Below are 22670 nucleotides of genomic sequence, written 5' to 3' on the forward strand. Positions count from 1 at the left end.
AAAAGAATGCAAAATTTTCACTAGCACGCTCAGACTTTTGGACCCCACTGTGCGTGTGTGTGTGTGTGTGTGTGTGTGTGTGTGTGTGTATAATGATGTCTTGAAATATATATATGAAATACTACTTATGAGTGACCAATGGTTTAAATAAATGTTATTTGATCGATATAAGCTGATGTTCTATTGAATAGACTGCTTTTCTGATTGTTACAGTCACTGGGCAGCGTCCCCACTGCCCCATTTAGCGTCCATAGAGTTATTATTGCACCTAGTGGTCAAAAATGGGAACTGCAACAAGTGCTTATAGAGAGTCAATGATGGGTATGTTAAACTGGGCTTGTTTAAAATACTCTGTGACCACTGAGATCTTGTTTTATATCCATCAGAATAAAATTAAATAAATTTCTGCAAACAAAAAGAGAAGTGTCCTGATGTACAAAACCATTTCTTTTGTGAGATATTACTGCAAAATATTGCATAAGTGTGTACACCCTTTTATAATGTAGTATGTGACTGTGCTCAGAATGAACCGATGAAGGGAATTGATCAGAAGAGGGCTACAAAAGAATTTCCAAAACATCAGATGTACCATGGAACACAGTGAAGGCCATCATCGACAAGTTGAGAAAATAGGGTGCCATAGTGACATCACCAAGAACAGGACATTCCTCCAAAAACTGACAAAAGGACAAGATGAAAACTGATCTGCCAAGAGACGTACACTAAGAGTAAAGAAACTGCAGGAATGTCTAGCAAGTACTGGTCACTCCAGATAAATGATTTCTCCTGAAATAAAAAGCTTCCAAAGCTTGCCTAAATCAACCCAAACCGTGTGGCAAAACATGTTTGCGACACTTACGGTTTGGCCCAGAAATGAGGAGACGGGAGGCAGGCTTGGGACAACTCAAACACGCTATTTATTTTCCTTCGCTTTCCAGTGATTTCATTTCACTAGGCATTTCTGCACATACACAAACGCGCTCGGCTCTGTGCTTCTCAGCTCTCTCTCCCCCTTGGCTTTCATCTCTCCCCTCATTATCCTTGCCACCGCTCAGTGAAACACAGAACGCTCGTTATAGAAATCCCACACAGGTGTAGATTCACTCACTATTTCCGGCTCCGCCCCCCCACTCACAAACTGGTGCTTGACCACGCACCCGCCTCCACAATGTTACTGTCTAATGAGACCAAAGTAGAACTTTTTGGGCGTTATTCTAAGATATTTTTGGTGCAAAAAACAAGACAGCTCATCACGCAAAGATCATCGTACTCCATACATGGAGAAGCATGGTGGTGGAAGCATCTTGCTATGGGGCTGCTCCTCTTCAGCTTGTACTGGGTCTCTAGTCAAGATAAAGGGAATCATTATCAAGTTGGACAGTTTGCCTCTGTTAGACAGATGAATTTGATGATAAAATTTACCTTACAGCACGATAACGACCCAAAGCACAAATCCTGTGGAACGATTTGAAGAGAGCTTTGCACAGGAGATTCCATCACATATTGGTATATTTGGAACATTTTTTGCAAAGAAGAGTGGAATCAATTTGCCAAGATGTCTTAAGTTGGAAGAATTTTACCCAAAAACACTGCAAAAGTATTTCTTGAGGGATGTGCACACTTACGCGACCAGTTTATAGTAAAAAAAATAAATAAATAAATTCTCTCAACAGCAGCCCGGTCCATATTTTGTTCTCTCTGTGTCATGCAAGATGGGAAAGAGCAAAACTGCAGGCCCTGAGGACTGGTTTGAAACACTGATACACATCATGGAGTGGGAGCTCTGATGCTGATAATGATGTTGGTGGAGGTAGTTATAAGAAACGGAAGTCACAATTAGTGCCAGCAACATTTTGGTTCAAGCAATTAAACCTCATATAACCTTAATACCAAAATCAAAGAGCCATTCAGTCTGACCACTTCTCAATTTGTTTATCACACTGTCGGAGCACAGATCAAAGGCATGTTTAGTCAGAGGCATAAACACAATCATATTGCGACGTGATACGGTAATGCAGAATCACTGATGTATCAGATGTAATCAGCATCATGTGGTTCGTGACTCAATCATGAGCAGAGTTTGACAGCTGACATGTGCACTGGTTATTTGATTTAAATTAAACCTTAAATTTAATTGAACTAAAACAGTGAATTAGAGAATTGTATGATATATGGCCAAACGGTTCTGACCATTATACCCTTATGTGCTTCTTGGACATCCCTTTACAGAATTAATAATAACCTCCACTATCCTGGAAAGGCTTTCCACTAGATTTTGGCGCTTGGCTGTGGTGATTTGTGTTCGTTCAGCTACAAGAGCATTAGTGAGATCAGGCATCGATAGTGGGTGAGGAGGCCTGGGGTTCAGAGTTGAGATCAGGTCTCCTAGCAGGAAACTCGAGTTCTTCAACTCCAACCTAGGCGAACCAAGTCTTACATGCTGGACCAGGCTTGGTTCCAGTGAATAAAACTATTATGCTACAGCATACAAAGACATTCTTTACAACTGTGTGCTTCAAACTTTGTGGAAACAGGTTGGGCTAAGAACCACATTTGGGTGTGATGGTCAGGTGTCCACAAACTATTGGCCATAAAGTGTAATAAAATGCATCACTAGGTTACCTCCTGATTGCACAACTGTAAGCAAGTGCGAGAGCACAAGTCACCACCGTCACAAATGCCACATCAATGGCCCTGCTTTCTCGGATGAGATGTAAAATCGAGGTCCTGACTGTCTGTGGTCATTAAAAATCCCAGGAGACTTCTCGTAAAGAGTAGGGTTATAACTCTGGTGTCCTGGCGAAATTCCCCCGTTGGACCTTAACTATCATGACCCCCTAATAATATCTATCCCTGAATAGGCTACATCACTGGTTACACCATCCACGTGGATGCTACACACTAGTGGTGGTTGAGGAGATTTCCTGCCCATAAAGCACTATATAAATCTAAGGAATTGCTCTCTGGGTGGGAAAGATGGCATTCCTCTTTACATGTGACCACCTCTTCACCTCTTCGGGGAGGAGCTCAGTCTCCATATCCTCCACAGGTCCTTAATATGTGTTCATGTCTTAAATCTGTCCAACTGGTGACTTGTGCTGCTTTTGGCTTCATGCACATCTTAACCTGACAGCTTGCCTATACAGAGCCTGTAGCAAAGGACTGAAATGAATGGAGTAGAGATGAAAAAGAGTTTGAAGCAAAACCATCCCGTCTTCAAGATGGCGGCTTTTTTGTTTTGGAAAGATGTTAGCTTCGCATTATTTGGAGGACGCTCATGTTGGTCCTCAACTGGGATAAACTGTGGTTAAAAGTTAAGTATTAGGCCAAGTGTCTGTAAAGTGAAGCAGGAATTCTAAGCAGCTCAGATTTGGGAGATACCAAACGGCACTACAATAATGTCTCTCTACCTGCATATTAGACTGGAATACAAGACATGAGCCACACCTGTGATGAGGTTATGGTTGGCAAACTCCAGTATGAGCAAAACAATGGGATATTCACTGAGCCTTTTCCATGTTGCTGCTTCTTCGCTGAGGCCCATCCAGTGTATCAGCAGGTTCCTCATGGCCTCAGGGAAGAGCTCGGTTGCTAGATCTTCTGCTGGAGGCAGGTCTTTAATGTGTTCAATATTTCTTATCTTAAATCCTTCCACCTGGTCACTCACACTGCTGTTGGCTTCATGGAACTGTCGACCCAGCCAGCTAGCCACAGCCTGTAGTAAAGGACTGGAATAGATGGAATAACCATGAAAATGAGTTTGAAGCAAGACCGTCACTGCTTCTGCCAGTTTTTCCTCATCTACCTGTCCATCAATCCAATAATCAACATAATCCAGAAGTTTCAAAATGGTCTCTTCTTGGTTCTTGTCCACAATTGATGTGCGTTTCACCTTGTTTCCTAGGCTATAAAGTCTCTCTGTCAGTACGCTAAAGTGTTTCGACTCCACTGGTTCAGCCAGGGAGCAGTAATCATGGTCTGCAGAAAAGGAAGTATCTCCTTGACCAGATGTTGACTCTAAGGTCATTTCCTCCAAGTCTTCCACTGTCTCCTGAGAGCTTAAATGGTCCTCAGTAGATACAGATATATCACTAGATAAATGATTAACTCCCACTGGTTTCTCTTGATCACTGGGTTTTGGTGGTTTCGTGTCGAGCTGGATTCCAATGTTGTACACCGAGTTCAGTTGATCATCGTCGATCCGAGATTTCCACAGATCCTGCAAAGGAGAATAAGGTTGAATAAAGATTCTGGGAACGCTGCTGATATTCAAATGTCTTGAACTAAAGTGCACCAGCCTTATACCATGTAGCAGAGAGATCGATGAAATGAATTTAATCCATCATTAAATTAAACTATAACACAGTGTTGAAATACGTTCACGATTGTGTTTGCATGTGTACATTTGCGACTTTCGAAATTAAAAGGTTATGAAAATCAGATATGGGAGCGGCGTTTACGTGGGTGATAGCGAACATTTATTTCATTTAGCTACACGTTTATTTGACATGATTTCATTTTGAAGATGTTTTCATCTTTGTTCTAATCATCCTGTGGAAGTGTCTCTTCTTCCGCTGAGTGCTTGAGAATAAAGTCGGTTTGCTCAGAAATCATGACCTCATCCCTTCATTTGTTAGTGATAAGAAGGAAAATCCACTCAAAGTGTCAGCTACCAATCTTTTATGGTGTCTGATGTGTCGTGGCTTTTCAAAAGAGTTCTCTGTCCCACTCATCAGATCTGATATCAGTTTGTCGCTGAAAATGACTGTTTAGTGATTAGCGTAGGCAGGACTGTGCTTGTAATGAAAACAACTGATACTACTTGTAACTACTGATAAATTAGTGCGTCTTTCACAAAGAATTTAAACCCGAATTGGGTGTGGCCCATTTATAGTTATAGCCTTTTCTTATACGTTAGTGCTTGAAAGTTTGTGAACCCTTTAGAATTTTCGACATTTCTGCATAAATATGACCTAAAACGTCATCAGATTTTCAACATCAGAAAGAGAACCGTGACTCACTTGAAAACACCCGACTCTGATTTCACCTTCAAATTCACTGCTAATCCTACATCAGACATGTAATATTAGATACTTTTCCTTAATAAATAAACGACCAAGTGTAATATTTGTTTAATGAGGTTTTCTTTGCCTAGTTTTAGGACTTGTGTGAAAATCTGATGATGTTTTAGGTCATATTTATGCAGATATAAAGAAAATTCAAAAGAGTTCACAAACTTTCAAGCACCACTCTAGTTGGTTCTATTTCCCAAAATATAAACAAACTAGTAGGCAGTGACTAAGGATGAATGACTGAACACTGTAAAAGCATTGCACATTGTTAATGATTTTGGTCTTTCTTTGCCCCGTGAGCTTCATATCTGACTACTTGCTTGCGCCTGCATGAAAGAAAAGACTCTCAGTGCTTGGGGGGTGCCCTGTGAACCTTTCTGGCAAGGTTTCTTAAAAAAATAAAAATAAATAAATAAATAAATAAATAAAAATAATGATAATAATAATAATAATAATAATAATAATAATGTGCCTGCTATTATTATCATCAGCTTCTCAAGTGTTAAATTTGAAATTTACAAATAATTATATAATTAATAATCATTCACACCCATAATCATCTTACTAATTCAGAAAGATTCACGTTATGAATATTACACCTCGTCAACACAGTGCCCCATTCATAACACCTGAAACCAGTTTGCCTACAATGTGGCATTTACTCACCAGCCACTTTATTAGGAACATCTGCTTATTCATGGACGATTGTTCATAAAATTGGGGAAAAAAAATATTTCCCAACAAAAAATTGGAATGGAACAATCGTGTTGTCTTCTGCTGTTGTGGTCCATCCACCTCTAGGTTGGAGTGCATTTGAGATGTTTTTCTGTTCACCATGTTTGTAAAGAGTGGTTATTTGAGTTACTGTAGACTTCCTGTCAGCTGTAAACAGTCTGGCCATTCTCCTCCAATTTCTCTCATCTACAAGACGTTTCCTCCTACAGAACATCACTGGATGATTTTGGCTTCTCTCAGCATTCTGTGTAAACTCTAGAGCATCTATCTAGTACTAACAACCACACCACAATCAAGGTCACAGAGATCACATTTCACACCCGTTCTGATGTTTGATGGGAACATCAACTGAAGCTCTTGACCTGTATCTGAATGCTTTTTATAGCCTTTCACTGCTGCCATAATGTTGTCTGATTGGATAATTGCCTGACTATACAGGGCTACAGATGTTCCTAATAAAGTGATCAGTGCATGTATGTGGTTGACGAGCCAGATGAACTCAGTAGTTCAGGTGAAATATACACTACCTGAAACGACTCCAAGACTGACAGCTGCTCTTGTCTGCTGTAAAGCTCAAAGGCGACTCGAAAAACCCCGTGAACACCGTAGAACCACAAACTGTTACTGGAACAAGGGACTCGTAAGCCTTGGAACCTGAGGTCTGCAAATATACATCAGACAAAACAGCAGCTCATTAACAACGTCCATCTGAGAATGCCGCCGTTTCCGGCTGTTTAAATGAGCTCAGAGGTGTGATACCTGAGGAGAACGCCAGTTTGGTCGCCAGTCCCCTTTTTGCAAACTTGGCGTGGTACCTGGGATGGTTCTCGGTGCGGACGTCCGTGTTCAAAAAGAGATCAGCTCCAAGAAACAGAGGGATCGCTGGTACCTTTACAAACCAAGGCATGAAGCTGTTAATTGTCCACAACATTTACAAAGTAGAATGTGTTACGTAAAAAAAAAAACCCAACAACAACATTTATTTACCTCATTTGTACTTGGCTTGGTCACTTGAAAGGAATCGTCACCGACTAGATACAAGAATCGAATTCTCCTTTTGCCACTTTCCCAGTATGGTAAGTTGGTGACTGAGACAGACTTAGTGGTCATTGTTTTGATTTTTTTTTTTCTTTCTTTAACGGGTTCTACGCCCTTTTACGTGATTATACACAAAGCTGAATATCAGGTTAGTGTTCTTTACTGCATTACAAACCGGAACAGTTTCTCACGTTAGGTTTTTTTTTTTTTTTTTTTTTTTTACACCTTCTAGGCGTTGGTTGAAGTGTTTTTGAAGTCTTGCAACCCAATTACGCCCTATCAAGGAATGGCTCCGGAAAGTGGACTTAATCATGTACACATTTGAAAGTATACGGTCATGAAGTATTTACTATGAAGCCACACTTCACTTCAGTGTCAGGATTATTGACATCCTGAACTGTGTGTCCTGGGTCACTGCATAAACAAGAAAAAAGAAAATCTGCATCAAACTCCAAACTTTCCCATTATTACAGATGAATAATCAGATCTGGTGGAGAATATCAGACTTGACTTTATCTAATCCTGGTGTTTATAAACCGACTCCAGGTCTGCCTCTCTTGTCCAAATCTGAGGTTGTAAGTTTAAAATCAATTTTTAAAAAAGTGTCCATGATTTAACGCGCAATGCATCACGGGTGCTAAAATAACATTTTAATTGAAATAAAACAAATATAGCGTTAATCCAAATAGAATACAAAGTTGTAAAAAGCTCAAATTAGATAAAACAGCTGATACTACGCCATACGTTTATTGAACCCGGTGTTGTAATTAATGCGCATGCGCGGCTGTGTTCTCCTTCGTTGTTATTTTGATTAGACGCTTTACATCCAGTTTGTTACAACAGCGCCACCTTCCCGCAGATTCCCTCACTCGCTGTTGTTATATCTACTCTACAGGCCCCTCTGGAACAGCAAGGTCAATCCATTTACTTTTGTTGTAGACTGAGGACATTTGGGTTTAAGTTCTAAGGATAAATATGAGAAGAGAGATTAGAATTTCAGATTTATTTCCTGGTGTGTATATGTGGACATGTTAAATGACATAACATCATTGACAAACATCAAATGACAAACATTGTATCAGACCACCCAAACACCTATCAAGTAGGTGTTTCTTGTTACCCAGGTGTGTCGTGTTAGATTGATTGTTTAAACGGTAAATAGCTCTGAGTGTCTACTCTTGGTTTTAGCCTTCAGTTTCACCTGTGAAATTTGCTGCAATTGTTGTTAAAAATGTTAAGCCAACATGAAGACCGGCGAGCTGTTTATGGGTGAAAAGCAAGCCATTTTGAAGCTGGAAATCAATCAGAGGCATTGCACATTGTAATGGGCATTGCCAATACAACAATTTGGTCTGTCCTGAAAAAGAAAACCACTGGTGTGCTGGGAAACAGACATCGAATGGGTCGGCCAAGGAAAATAACAACGGCTGATGAAAGAAAAGTTGTGAGAGCTGTGAAGAAAAACAACCCAAAAAACAACTACCAGTGACATCACCAACAGCCTCCACAGGGCAGGGGTGAACGGATCACAATCCATGGTTCGAAGAAGACTTCGAGAGCAGAAATATTGAGGCCATATCATAAGATGCAAACCACTCATCAGCAGTAAGATTCAGAAAGTCAGATTGGAATTCACAAAGAAATACAGAAATAAGCCACAAAGTTCTGAAACCAAGATGAACCGCTACTAAAGTGATGTAAAGTCCACAATGTGGAGAAAGAAAGGATTTAAATCATGATCCGAAACACACAACTCATCTGTGAAAAATGGTGGAGGTAGTGTCATGGTTTGGGCTTGCTGGGCTGCTTCTGGAACAGGCTCACTAATATTTATTGATTATGGAACTCATTAATGATGGTAGCAGCAGAACGAATTAAGAAGTTTACAGGAACATTTTGCCTGACAATTTACAGAGAAATGCGTCCGAATTAATCCGGTGGAATTTCATGATGCAGCATGACAGTATTCTAAAATACAGTGCCAACTCAACAAAGGACTTTACCGGGGGGAAAAGTGGAAGGTTTTAGACTACATCAATCACGGATATTAGTTAGCATTATAGTAACTCTAACAATCTAACATATGTAACAGATAGGTAACAACAGTAAGAACTAAGATTACTGACTGGATCTGATCTTTTTGCTTTCATTAATTCTACACATATCAGATATGATAGACATATCTGATAACATAGTCTATAAATGTAGCTATATTGTAGGTGTATCTAATAAGTGGCCAATATATTTAAACTAAAACAAAATAGAATGAATTAACTGTGCTGTTTGGACCTTGTTTCCTTTTTTTGCAAGTCCTATAAGCTGCTGCCACCTACAGGTGAAGTGTTTTAATTAAATGCCAATGTTGCAATTATAATTCAATTCAGGTGTATTTCTATAGCATGTATAATAATACAAACCAAGCACCAAGGGTGAAGCTTGTCACCAAGTAAGGGAACCCACTGTCTGTGTAATGGGATGTCAGAGGGCTCTAAAACTAATATATTGCTCCTTTATATATTTATTTATTTTTATTTTTTTTTAACCTACAACTCAGCCCATGGTGAGACACTCTGAGAGGAGTGTTGATTTTTTTCTGTTACAGGTGCATGGCCACACCCCTGTGGTTTACGGATATTTAATGCATTGGATCTAGCCACTGTAATCAGACAGTGATATGGGGAATTGCCAGAAGATTCCATCTCTCACAATATCTATTGGCCAAATATAATTCACAATGGAACCCAGGGTAACTTCTAAGCAACTAAAAGCCTCTCTCACTTTGGCTAATATTAAATGTTCATGAGTCCACCATCAGGAGAACACTGAACAACAATGGTGTACATGGCAGGGAGCATGTTGCAAGGAGAAAGCCACTGCTCTCCAAAAAGAACATTGCTGCCTTCCTGCAGTTTGTTAAAGAGCACATGGACAAACCAGAAGGCTGTTGGAAAAATGTTTTGTGGACAAGTGAGACCAAACTAGAATTTTTGGGTTAAATTAAAATCATTATGCATGGAGAAAATAAAACAATGCATTCCAACATAAGAGCCTTATCCCATCTGTGAAACATGGTGGTGGTAGTGTCATGGTTTGGGCATGTTTTGCTGCATCTGGGCCAGGACCATTTGCCATCATTGATGGAACAATGAATTCTGAATTATACCAGCAATTTCTAAAGGAAAAGATCAGGACATTGGTCTGTGAACTGAATCTCAAGAGAAAGTGGGTCAGGCAGTAAGACAACGACCCTAAACACACAAGTAATTCTACCAAATAATGTTTAAAGAAGAATAAAGTTAAGTTTTGGAATGATCAAGTCAAAGTCCTGACCTTAATCCAATAGAAATGTTGTGGAAGGACCTGAAGCAAGCAGTTCATGTAAGGAAACCCACCAACATCCCAGAGTTGAAGCTGTTCTGTACTGAGGAACGGGCTAAAATTCCTCCAAGCCGATGTGCAGGACTCATCAACAGTTACCGGAAACAGTTATTGCTGCACAAGGGGGTCACACCAGATACTGAAAACAAAGGTTCACATACTTTTGCCACTCACAGATATGTTTTATTGGATCATTTCCATCAATAAATAAATGACCAAGCATAATATTGTTGTCTCATTTGTTTAACTGGGTTCTCTTTATCTACTTTTGTGGGTCCACGACCAAAGATGACTTCTTTGTATAAGAAAGAGTGTACCATATTTTTATATGCAAATTATGTAAATTAGGTCATCAGGTGACTTCTAGCGAGTTTATGTATTAGCTAATTCCCCCTGAAACGACTCAGCAGCACAGCCTCTACTTTTAAAGTCTTCTTTGAGACAACTGTGCAGTGAGATGTTTTCCTGAGATGGTTTATTCATTTGTTTATTTATTAAAAAAAAATTTTTTTGCCAGTATATTAACGTCTATATTGCCTCCTCTATATAGGATGACGCCCCTTGATGCCCTTTATTCACATCCCTTCGTCACTACTGTGCGGCTTGGGACGCGGCCCGTGCGTAAAAAACCTCATAACGCTCTCAGCCAATCAGCGCTCTCGCGCGCCTTCGTATTGCCCTTTGACTTTATGTGACTAAACACGGAACTAACAAACATGGAGGTGGATTTCGGCGACAGTGAGCTGTTCGAGCAGTTCGAAGCAGACGCTCCTCTCGCCAAGCACATCAGGTTTACTGATGATGATGATGATGATGAAGAAGAAGAAGAAGCTCCGGATTTCCGGGAGAGGATCGAGGCGTGTGAGGAGACCATCACCCAGCTGAAAACGGAGAATATCCTTCATGCACCGGCGCGGTGGAGGGAGGAAGCTAAGGCTAAGCTAAGCTGCAAGTTAGCGCGCGCGCCTGAGAGACCTTATGTTTGGTGTTTATGTTTTTTATTTTATTATTTATTTATTTATTATAAAGAGTTAAGTTCGGAATGCAGCTGTGTAGCTCCGAGAGCACAGCGCTTACCTGTCTCAGTCAGCTTTAGTGCAGCTAAAGAACATCAACACCGCGGGCTAAAGCTGCAAATCCGTCCCGAGTCACTTATAATGACTTGCACCTGCCTCCTAACTGCACTTATCCCCAACATTAACCTTTATACACAACTCTGAACTTTATATCTATCTATCTATCTATCTATCTATCTATCTATATATATATATATATATATATATATATATATATATATATATATATATATATATATATAGCTAACTTTGTACTAAATAATAATAATAGGTAAATCTTGTGCTGCAGGAAGATATATACCAGTAATATTAAAAATAATGACTGTTAAGATTTTTCAATGCTTTCATGTTAAAATGAAACAGTAGAACATCTTATATACAGTTATGCCCAAAAGTTTGCATACCCCTTGCAGAATCTACTAAATCTTAATACTGTTAACAAAATAAGACGGATTATAAAAATCCCCACGTTACATGATACATTAAGAGCCAGGGGGTGTAAACTTTTGCACAGGATGATTGGTGTAAATGTTAGTATTTTGTCTTCTTAGAGACATGTAACTATCTTATTTAGTGTATAAGCTCTTTAAACAAAATAACAATTTACACCGATCATCCTGTTCAAAAGTTTACACCCCCTGGCTCTTAATGTATTGTGTTGCTTTCTTGAGAATCAGTGAATGTTTGCAGCTTTTTGTAATAGTTGTGTACGAGTCCCTCAGTTGTTCTCAGTGTGAAAAGACGGATCTGAGCATCATATAGCCGCTGTTGGAAAGGGGTCAGATGTGTAGTAGATGCTGGAAAAGCAGAGAATGTGTAGGACCTGGGGGATTTTTCTGAAGAACAGTAGGCAGTTTAACTGCTCAGGACAGACAAGGGACTCATAAACAAATCTCACAAAATATAAAAAACAGTCATTTATCATCTAGGTAATGACACAGTATTAATAATCAAGCATATGTAAACTTTGGGATGGGGTACAAATCATTTGTCCATAGCACATATGGTCCATTGCATCAGAATACCCCTCCTATACAGCAGGCCAAAGCAGCAGTATGTCCGAATTCCGAGAAACACCCGGACAACCCGCCACCGAGACTTCTTAGATCCTGCTGATCAGTACGTACTGTACGTATCGATGGGCGAGCAGTACGATGCTATAAATGGAAACGTTAGTGGCTTCCGTTTCCGATTAATCATGTTACGAACAGTAAAAATGAAAGCACGAAAATGTCTAATTATGAAAAATGCCCTAAAAGTTACGAGACGTTTAAAAAGAAATCAGTTTATTTAATGTAATTTACTTTGGTTTAGGTGACCTTTCTAGAATCTCAGGTTCTGAGGCGAAATCTTGGGTTACGTGGCAGTCACATGATATTTATACTTGTTTTTTAAACTTCTTAATAATAACATTAGTTGATGGTGATCGCCACCACTGCCGTGTGCATTAGATAAAGCGACGCTGTCGGAGACCCCACTTTGAGAACTATGGATATAATATGAATGTATAAATCATCCCATGTGTCAAAAAAACGTGAAGCTGGAGATTTGTTTGTGTTTACTTCTGCTTGTAGGACTTTGATCTCTGCCCTCATTCGGTGGTCAGTGCACTCAGTGCTTTTTTTTTTTGGTATGTAAAACGTTCATTCGTAACTGACGAATTGATCTTAATCATAATAATCGGAATCCTCTCCTTGATGCCATAGGCTTGCTTTTCCAGATGATCCTTCTTGTTTTCCTCCTTAACCACTAGTTCACATGAGGAACTGAAGCGGAAATTACATTTTTTGAGTCGTCCTAAGTAAGTTTCTCTGTGTTTTTCTTAGCAAGCGGTTCATCGTCCTCATGGACGAGCGAACGCCTGACTGCGCTCTTATGAACTTGCTCTTATGTTCCAGAGGGATCGGAGTCGTCGATTCCAAAGTCGATGGTCCGCTCTGCCAGATTCTCTTCGGAAACAACAGCATCTCGAAGTAAGCGTGTTCGTTATTTTAGTTGCGCAGCTTTGTTTCCTGCTGGAACAGTGGTCGGGTTCAGGTAGGGCTGGGGCATATCATATCGCGATACTCAAGGACATTTCTACGATACACGATATATGATTTAGCTAATAAACTGTCTGCAAAACAGTAGTAAAATAAACAAATAAGAAAAAACAACATTAAACTGAGCTTGACTTGAGATTAAACTTTTCTTTAATGCCTACAAAGATAAAGATTACGTTTATAAAAAAAAATAAAAAATTGACCCCAAATCAACAGCATTCATTCAGTACGGTTTAATTTGTTATGATTGAGAGAGAGAAAAATACATCACTGTACCAACGATATCTCAGAAAAGTGTATTGCGTAATCGATACCATGATAAACGATATTTTATCGATATATCGCCCTGCCCTAGTCTGAGGTCTGTGCGTGTGCACGTGTGTTCAGACAGTACCGGCAAGACATCGAAGACCACATCTTCAGTCTGATCCAGCAGCACCAGCAGAGTAACGGCCAACGAGTGTCCGTGTCACAGCCCCAACCACAGGTACTATCCCTACGTCCTGCGTTTTTTTTACTCGATAAATCAGATGCCACGTTTAAACTTATTCGCTTTAGTTTAGATGGTTTTTTTTTCTTTCCCCACAAGATATTCACACACAGCATGAATACTAATAATACTATCAGTTATTGTACACTAGTTATACTTTAGGCCATGACTATTACCTTAACTTGATTCTCGAGCGAACACTAGACAGCGGGGAGAGAGAGAGCGAAGGAGTAAAGAAGAGCACGGGTCTCAGTGCTCACAGAACTCAACCGCACGCATCTGTGTTTTTCGAAGAATCCTTAGCGTTACAAACTCATTATCATTATTATTGAGCGGTAGCTAATAACGAACTGTCGAACTCCCAACGTCCTGTCTCCGGACATCTGAAGATATTAATACGGAGATAAGTTGAGCCCCAATTCGAGAACAGCGACCTATCACAGATCAGAGATGGCACATTTTATTACGATTGACACTAAACGTCATTTAGCCATCCTGACCCTTTCTGCCCTCCGGACCTGCCTGATCGATCCTGATGCGCTACCTCTGGATAGAGCCCACATCAACTGAAGGCTACAGGCTGGAGATCGCTTAGGATGGTACAGCTTGGACTGCAATTACCACATGCAGTTTTGCACTCAGGTCTCCTTTAGTGAACAGTGGACTAGTTCAACAAACAGACTTCATGTAAAAACCATAATGAACTTTCATTTACTTTCACACTATCCGTTGTTACCCAGATGAGGACGGGTTCCCTTCTGAGTCTGCTTCCTCTCAAGGTTTCTTCCTCTTAACATCTTAGGGAGGTTTTCATCACCACCGGCTTGCTCATTAGAGAGAAATTCGCACACTTAATATCTGTATCCTGTATGTATTTCTTTGAAGCTGCTTTGAGACAATGTCCATTGTTAAAAGCACTATACAAGTAAAACTGAATTGAAGATTTAATTAATAACACCGATATTATATGATTGCATGCGATTCATTTTCACGTTTCTAATCTGAAATACCTTTATTATTATTATTATTATTATTATTATTATATTATTATTATGCACATTTCCCTTTTGCAGAACTCAAGTTTTGTCATGGAGGAAAACCACGGAGGAACAACCGCGGCTTCAACAGGAAAGAACATTCGAGATGCTTTTTGTGTGAGCGTTTCTTCTAAACCCTGCCACACACAGTTCCCCGTACGAACGGGGTAGGAATCTGTTTCTCTGGAACGGTTTTCTCAGCAAAACGTACGTGTTTTTTTTTTTTTTTTTCTTTCTTTTTTTTCTTTTCCTTTCTATTTGTGCAGGTGGTGGGGAGTGTGTTGTACTTCACCACCTTCTGTCTGGATAAACTTGGTCAGCCCCTTCTGAACGAAAATCCCCAGCTGACAGAAGGCTGGGACGTTCCTAAGTATCCTTATGATCGTATTTGGACGCGCTTTGTTTTGTTCCCGTGTTTTCTGTCGTGTGTGATCATTTTTTATACCTCTCAGATGTACATGTATACCTTCCTGAATGACATCTTCAAAAGGTACCAGCAGGTGTTTGCCCAGATCGTTGCTTTAGAGGGGCAGGAAGTGCAGATCAAGGAGAAGAGGTGTGTGATGCTGCTTTGACCTGCTCAGGACACAATTCTGATTTGTCTGCAAACAAAACACCAGTGGGAAAACCTTGGGTTTTTTGCCTTGTTTTGAGTCGGTTGCTTTTCATTCGAGCTGTGGATGTCCTTCAGCAAGGCGGGGGGGGGCATGCACAAAACATCACATGTTAAGGTGGATGGGCTACAACCGCATAAGACCATCACAGGGTCCAGACCTGTCAGCCAAGCACAGGAATCTGAGGCGATCATGGCAGTTTATAGTCACAAGTGGCGTTGTCGTGCTCTCTCCTTACTTCTCGTTCTTCATGTTAACAAGATAGAACCACAGCACAGAGGCCTCTGTGTTGACCATGATGGAGAGAAAAGATACTAACTGTTAAACTTGGAGACTCCTTCCATTTAAGAAATATTGAATGAAATATCTCCTTACAGGAAGTTTCAGTACAGAAACAATTACACAGCTCTTTTTTTGAACCGTGTGTTTGTTGTGTGTTTTTTTTTTTTATTTATTTATTTATTTTTTTTATATAAATAAAGAAAGTACGTCCATTATAGCTTTTAGATTTACGCTGCGCGAGCAGTGTTTCGAGTTCACTTGTGCAATTCTGTTTTTTTCAGGCCAAAACCATGCTGCTTTAACTGCGGCGTCGACGACCACCAACTACGAGATTGTCCAAAGGTAATGTTAATGTAAATTTCGAACACGCTGACTGTGTCATAGTGAATGGGTTTTACTAGACTGGTATTTATGAATTCATGAGAATCTTGCGTTCCCCCCCAGCCCAAAGACATGGCACGAATCAACGCAAAGCGAAAAGAGTTTGCGCAAGTCAACCAGGGCAACGTTCAGAGTAACCAGCGGTACCATGCGGAGGAGTTGGAGGAGCGCTTCTTGAAGTACAAGCCAGGAGTCGTGAGGTCACTAACTGACCCCCCCCCCCAAATATTAAGATTATAATGCCCAGTGGTAACGCATATATATGGATATACAGTACATAGTACAGTATAGTAAACATTTCACGCATTATGTATTGTCCTTTTGCAGTAAAGAGCTCTCGGACGCCCTCGGCATTGTCGCTAATACACTTCCGCCATTTATTTATCGCATGAGAGAGCTGGGATACCCACCTGGCTGGTTAAAGGAAGCCGAGATGGAAAACTCGGGCCTGATGCTCTACGACGGTAAAGGTAAGGGTCCAACCCCCCCCTTACAAAAAAAAGGCTGTTCTGTTTTTCTTTTTTTTTTTTTCCTCCCCTTGGGAATTTGTGTGTAAGATTGATGAAGCAAAAGCTTTTTCTTTTTATTAATTAATTTATTTATTTTTAAATTTCTCTTCCAAGCATCGGGAGAGGACGCCTCAAACGGCCCTGACCAAAGTGTGTCCTATGACGTCTCAAAGCTAGTGGATTTCCCTGGTTTTAATGTGTCTGCGCCCTCCAATGTTAGAGATGTAAGTATTTTTTTTTTATATACATATATATTATTTTACAATTTTTATATTACATCTTAATAGGGGTCTCTAGGCTCTTGCTACGGCTGATCTCTCAGATCTGTCTCTCACCGGGGCAGTAAGTGCTCATTGACCCTGAGCCTACATGAGCCATGGAAAGGTCTCAGGCCATTAAGGGGTACTGCACAGAATGAAATCATGAAATAACACAAGCTGATCAAAATCTGGCTTAGAGAGTTTTTCCCCCTTTTTTATTTTTTTATTTTTTTTATTTCTTAGGAGTACCGATCATTTGGTTCCATCCCAATGCAGCCTCAACACTGGAAGCCGACATTTGCTGCTCAGTTGTCTGATATGTTACCGGAGGTAAACACATTTCTTTTCTGTTTCTGGATAACTGTTTATATTCGTTTGTATATATCTTGACCACCTGTTTGTCAACAGCCCGATTCCAAATGTATGAAAAGGTGCCACGAGCCTGAATTAACACCAGAGCAGACCAAGAAGCGGCGGTCAAATTCAGACCTCTGCTCAGATATGGACACAGACTCAGGTATGGCAAAGTTGTCTACAGTGCCTTGCAAAAGTATCCACACCCCCCTTGGCATTTTCCCTATTTTGTTGCATTACAGCCTGTAATTAAATGGGTTTTAATTTGGATTACATGTAATGGACATACTCAAAATAGCCCAGTTTGTTGAAGTGAAATGGGGGTGGGGATTCTAAAAAATGAAAAACGGAAAAGTGGTGCGTGTATTCACCCCCTTTGCTATGAAGCCCCTAAATAAGATCTGGTGCAACCAATTACCTTCTTCAGAATTCAAATAATTAATTCACTAAAGTCCACCTGTGTGCAATCTAAGTGCCACAAGATGTTCTGAAAGGCCCCAGGGTCTGCAACCCCACTGAGCAAGGGGCACCATGAAGACCAAGGAGCTCGCGAAACAGGTCAGGGACAAAGTTGTGGAGAGGATCAGGGTTGGGTTGGGTCCGAAACTTTGAACATCCCACAGAGCACCATTAAATCCATTATTAAAAAATGGAATGAATATGGCACCAACAACAAACCTGCCAAGAAAGGGCCGCCCACCAAAACTCACGGACCGGGCAAGGACGGCATTAATCAGAGAGGCAAATAAGAGACCAAAGATAACCCTGAAGGAGCTGCAAAGCTCCACAGCGAACATTGGAGTATCTGTCCATAGGACCAATTTAAGCTGTACACTCCACAGAGCTGGGCTTTACGGAAGAGTCGCCAGAAAAGCCACTGCTTAAAGGAAGAATAAAAATAAGCAAGCATGTTTGTTGTTCGGCAAAAGGCATGTGGGAGACTCCCCAAACATATGGAAGAATCTACTCTGGTCAGATGAGACTAAAATTGAGCTTTTTGGCCATCAAGGAAGACACTATGTTTGGCACAAACCCAACACCTCTCATCACAATGAGAACACCATCCTTCGTTTTTCATTGGCAGGGACTGGGGAAACAGGCCAGAATTGAAGAAAAGATGGATGGCACTAAATACAGGGAAATTCTTGAGGGAAACCTGTTTCAGTCTTCCAGAGGTTTGAGACTGGGATGGAGGTTCATCTTCCATCAGGAAGCTCTAAGCACTCTAAGCATACTGCTAAAGCAACACTCAAGTGGTTTAAAGGGAAACATTTAAATGTCTTTGAATGGCCTAGTCAAAGCCCAGACCTCAATTCAATTGAGAATCTGTGGTATGACTTAAAGATTGCTGTACACCATCAGAACCCATCCAACTTGAAGGAACTGGAGCCTTTTGCCTTGAAGAATAGGCAAAAATCCCAGTGGCTAGATATGCCAAGCTTATACAAATGTACGCCAAGAGACTTGTAGCTGTAATTACTGCAGAAGGTGGGTCTACAAAGTATTGACTGTGGGGGGTGGGGCGGGGGACACTCAGGTTTTCTGGGTTTTTTGGTCTTATTTCTTGTTTGTTTCATAATAAATTTTGTTTTAAAATCTTCAAAAGGGAAAATAATCACAGGCTGGTGAGTGAACAATTTGACTTTACTGATCATCTAAAATGGTGCTTGAAAGTTTGTGAACCCTTTTAGAATTTTCGATATTTCTGCATAAATATGACTTAAAGCATAAACAGATTTTCACACAAGTCCTAAAGGTAGACAGAGAACCCAATTAAACAAGCTATACAAAATAGTGGCAAAAGTATGTGAAGATCTAGGAAAATTAAATTCAGGTGTTTTCAATCACTAGGAATGATGATCAGGTGTGAGTGAGCACCCTGTTTTATTTAAAGAACAGGGATCTATCAAAGTCTGCTCTTCACAACATGTTTGTGGAAGTATATAATGGTATGAACAAAGATGATTTCTGAGGACCTCAAAAAAAGAGTTGTTGATGCTCATCAGTCTAGAGATGGTTTTGTAACCATTTCCAAAGAGTTTGGACTCCACCAATTCACAGTTAGACAGATGGAAGAAATTCATGACCATTGTTACCCTCCCCAGGAGTAAAAACCACAAAGATCACTCCAAGAGCAAGATGTGTAGTAGTCCAAAAGGTCACAAAGGAACCCAGGGTAACTTCTAAGCAACCAAAAACCTCTCTCACATTGGCTAATGTTAATGTTCATGTGTCCACCGTCAAGAGAACACTGAACAGCAACGGTATGGCAATGCATGGCAGGGTTGCAAGGAGAAAGCCACTGCTCTCCAAAAAGAACATTCCTGTCCCTCTGTAGTTTGCTAAAGATCACATGGACAAACCAGAAGGCTGTTGGTTTTGTGGACAAGTGAGACCAAACTGGAATTTTTGGTTTAAATTAGAAGCATTATGTATGGAGAGAGTAAAACACTGCATTCCAACATAAGAGCCTTATCCCATCTGTGAAACATGGTGGTGGTAGTGTCATGGTTTGGGCATGTTTTGCTGCATCTGGGCCAGGACGGCTTGCCATCACTGATGGAACAATGAATTCTGAACTATACCAGCGATTTCTAAAGGAAAAGATCAGGACATTGGTCTGTGAACTGAATCTCAAGAGAAAGTGGGTCAGGCAGTAAGACAACGACCCTAAACACACAAGTAATTCTACCAAATAATGTTTAAAGAAGAATAAAGTTAAGTTTTGGAATGATCAAGTCAAAGTCCTGACCTTAATCCAATAGAAATGTTGTGGAAGGACCTGAAGCAAGCAGTTCATGTGAGGAAACCCACCAACATCCCAGAGTTGAAGCTGTTCTGTACTGAGGAACGGGCTAAAATTCCTCCAAGCCGATGTGCAGGACTCATCAACAGTTACCCCAAACGTTTAGTTGCAGTTATTGCTGCACGAGGGGGTCACAACAGATACTCAAAGCAAAGGTTCACATACTTTTGTCCCTCTCAGAAATGTAATATTGGATCATTTTCCTCGATAAATAAATGACCACGTATAATATTGTTGTCTCATTTGTTTAATTGGGTTCTCTTTATTTACTTTTAGGACTGGTGTGAAAATCTGATGATGTTTTAGGTCATATTTATGCAGAAATATAGAAAATTCTAAAGGGTTCACAAAATTTCATGCACCACTATATTTGTGGTAAGTAGGAAACTCTGTAAAAGGGGTGTGTGTGTATGTGTGTATGTGTGTGTGTGTGTGTGTATGTGTGTGTGTGTGTGTGTGTGTGTGTGTGTGTGTTCACAGATCATGACACTCCCAAACGAGACAGATTTGATGATTTCCAGTTTCAGCCTCCACTTCCTCCAGATTCTCCGCGCATTAGTACACCTCCACCCTTACCTCTGGGAACCCCTCCGGTCACACCCACTCCACCTCTCCCTAAAGGCACGCCCCCTCCAACACCACCCACAAATGCGGGTTCTCCAGTTCTGTCCGGTCGAAGCGGAGCGATGGGGGAGGAGTCAGAGGACGGGCTGACATTAGAGGAGCTGGAGGAACAGCAGCGGCTGTTGTGGGCAGCGCTTGAGAGCGCCGACACTGGCAACAGTGACTCGGACACTGGGGCCACCGGCACGCCTGGCACGGGCTCGCCCCATGTGTCCCTGTTAGCCGAGCCTGGTGCCGAGTTAGAGGAGGGGGCGCAAGAATCCGAGTCAAAGGACGAGGAGCCCTCCGACAATGACTGTGAACTTTCAAGCACGCCAGCGTCGCTCGTCGAAGGACACGTAAGCAGTGCTGAAGAAGACAAAAGCAGCAACGGCCAGGTCAATGATGCTTTTAACGAAGACACGGGTGTGGAGTCTTCTGATGAGCTAATTGTTCTGGATGAGATTACTCAGGGTAACGATTCTGACCCTGAAAAGAACCGAATGAGTGAAGATGCGGAAGAAAAAGGCACGCCCGTGTCGGATGCACAAGCAGTTGAAGATAACGAAGAAGCTGTTGCAAAGAAAATACCCGGTGTTCCACATCGAAGTAAGTTTGCGGAAGGTATCATTCCTTTTGAAGACACGCCGGAGTTTACGGAGGTCGCTGAGGCAACAGGGGTTTACCTGAGGATTCGAAGCTTGCTCAAAGAATCCCCTCGAAATCAGGCGAAAAACAAGAAACTAAGTTCGTGAGTTCTAGATTGTTTGTGTGTATAAATACTGAGTACTTTCTGTGAACTGAACCTTTTTTTTGTTTATGGGATGATCCAATGGAGTAATTCTGAGGTACAGCTATCCAGTTTGTTGTCAGAATCTTTCCCATCCGTGCTTTGCCATTTTTATAAAAAATACCAATCTTTCTAAACCCCGCCCCGCAACAGTTAATTTACTTCTGCTTTTATAATTACCCGGAGGACAACTTTTGTAACAATGGTTTAGACTGGTGTTTTATGTCTGTACAGTTTTATAAACAATTTCTCGTTTTTTTGTCCTCTGAGACCCACGTTTCTAATAGTCCGGTGGTACTTCTCTTACACCGATGTCTTTATATCCAGTTCTTTTTTTTTTTTTTTTTTTTCCCCAAATTGGCCATCATTGCTGGTTTGCATTTGCAATTTATTATTATTTTTAACACTAAATTATTTTTAAAGCAACATTTTTATGGGGGTCTGAACTGGTTTTATTCATAAATGTTTGATGGCCAAGGTCCAGCTATTCAAGGGATCATTAAAAATAAAAGGCTCTCATTTGTTCTGATTTTTTTACAATTATAGCTCTGTGAGCAGCTGTCTCTCCTTCCATGAATTAAAGGACTCCAACCACAATGACTCAGTTTTAGGTTAACGTTTTGTTAATATACAAGACTACTGTAAAACAGCCTGCTGGTGCAGGGGGGTGGTGTTGCTTCCTCACTGCTCCAGAGTTTAATATATGTCACATGTCTGTGGCGCTTTGCATATTCACCCAGTGTCGGTCTGGGTTTCTTCAGGGTTCTCCGGTTTCCTCCCAAATACGTTCTGGTAGGTGAACGGGTTACTCTCAATGACCCGTGTGTCAGTGACTGCATTACCGTTTTAGTCTTGGTATTAAGTTGTCAGTGGTGTCTGCTATTAAAGTCACTATAATCAGCATGTGTGATTTGGAAAGGAGGAGTCTCTAATTTTTGTAATTGTTTTTCTGGGATGGTTTGAGTATTTAAAGTTACTCAGGATTGCACCCTCAAAAATACTACTCAAATCCATTGCAAAAATACATTCAAATTGTTTCTTTTGTACAGGCCAATACACAAAACAACAATTGTGGCAATACATTTGTAGGCGTCACATTTGCATGTTCTCCCCGTGCTGTAGGGATTTCCTCTGGGTACTCCGGTTTCCTCCCAGAGTACAAAGACATGCATGGTAGGCTGATTGGCGTGTCTAAAGTGTCCG

General features: G+C 40.8%; 2 protein-coding genes across 2 annotated transcripts; one reads left to right on the forward strand and one right to left on the reverse strand.

The window, feature by feature from the left end:
- Positions 1-1917: 1917 nt before the first annotated feature.
- si:ch211-110p13.9 (uncharacterized protein LOC562347 homolog) lies at positions 1918-11334 on the reverse strand. Its single transcript, XM_017452210.3, has 5 exons — positions 11301-11334; positions 6795-7259; positions 6567-6696; positions 6335-6468; positions 1918-4219 (listed from the first exon to the last, which is right to left on the reverse strand). Exons 2-5 carry the CDS (start codon positions 6915-6917, stop codon positions 3407-3409), a joined length of 1200 nt encoding a protein of 399 aa, XP_017307699.1. The 5' UTR covers positions 6918-7259; positions 11301-11334; the 3' UTR covers positions 1918-3406.
- zcchc8 (zinc finger, CCHC domain containing 8) lies at positions 10912-22067 on the forward strand. Its single transcript, XM_053674573.1, has 14 exons — positions 10912-11117; positions 13058-13100; positions 13198-13272; positions 13729-13828; positions 14905-14985; positions 15135-15238; positions 15359-15424; positions 16046-16106; positions 16209-16345; positions 16473-16615; positions 16769-16878; positions 17158-17244; positions 17323-17431; positions 20555-22067. The coding sequence occupies exons 1-14, from the start codon at positions 10940-10942 to the stop codon at positions 21430-21432; spliced, it is 2172 nt and encodes a 723-aa protein (XP_053530548.1). The 5' UTR covers positions 10912-10939; the 3' UTR covers positions 21433-22067.
- The last annotated feature ends 603 nt before the right edge of the window (positions 22068-22670 follow it).

Source organism: Ictalurus punctatus, chromosome 22 (assembly GCF_001660625.3).
Source record: "Ictalurus punctatus breed USDA103 chromosome 22, Coco_2.0, whole genome shotgun sequence".
Lineage (NCBI taxonomy): Eukaryota > Metazoa > Chordata > Actinopteri > Siluriformes > Ictaluridae > Ictalurus > Ictalurus punctatus.

Coding starts and splice junctions, on each gene's coding strand:
- si:ch211-110p13.9 (XM_017452210.3), bottom strand. CDS start 6,917: ATGACCACTAAGTCTGTCTCAGTCACCAACTTACCATACTGGGAAAGT. Junction 6,697..6,794: donor CCAAGCCAAGTACAAATGAG/GTAAATAAATGT, acceptor TGGTTTGTAAAG/GTACCAGCGATCCCTCTGTT. Junction 4,220..6,334: donor CAGTCTTGGAGTCGTTTCAG/GTAGTGTATATT, acceptor TCTCCTTTGCAG/GATCTGTGGAAATCTCGGAT.
- zcchc8 (XM_053674573.1), top strand. CDS start 10,940: ATGGAGGTGGATTTCGGCGACAGTGAGCTGTTCGAGCAGTTCGAAGCA. Junction 11,118..13,057: donor CACCCAGCTGAAAACGGAGA/ATATCCTTCATG, acceptor CCACTAGTTCAC/ATGAGGAACTGAAGCGGAAA. Junction 17,245..17,322: donor TGTCTGATATGTTACCGGAG/GTAAACACATTT, acceptor GTTTGTCAACAG/CCCGATTCCAAATGTATGAA.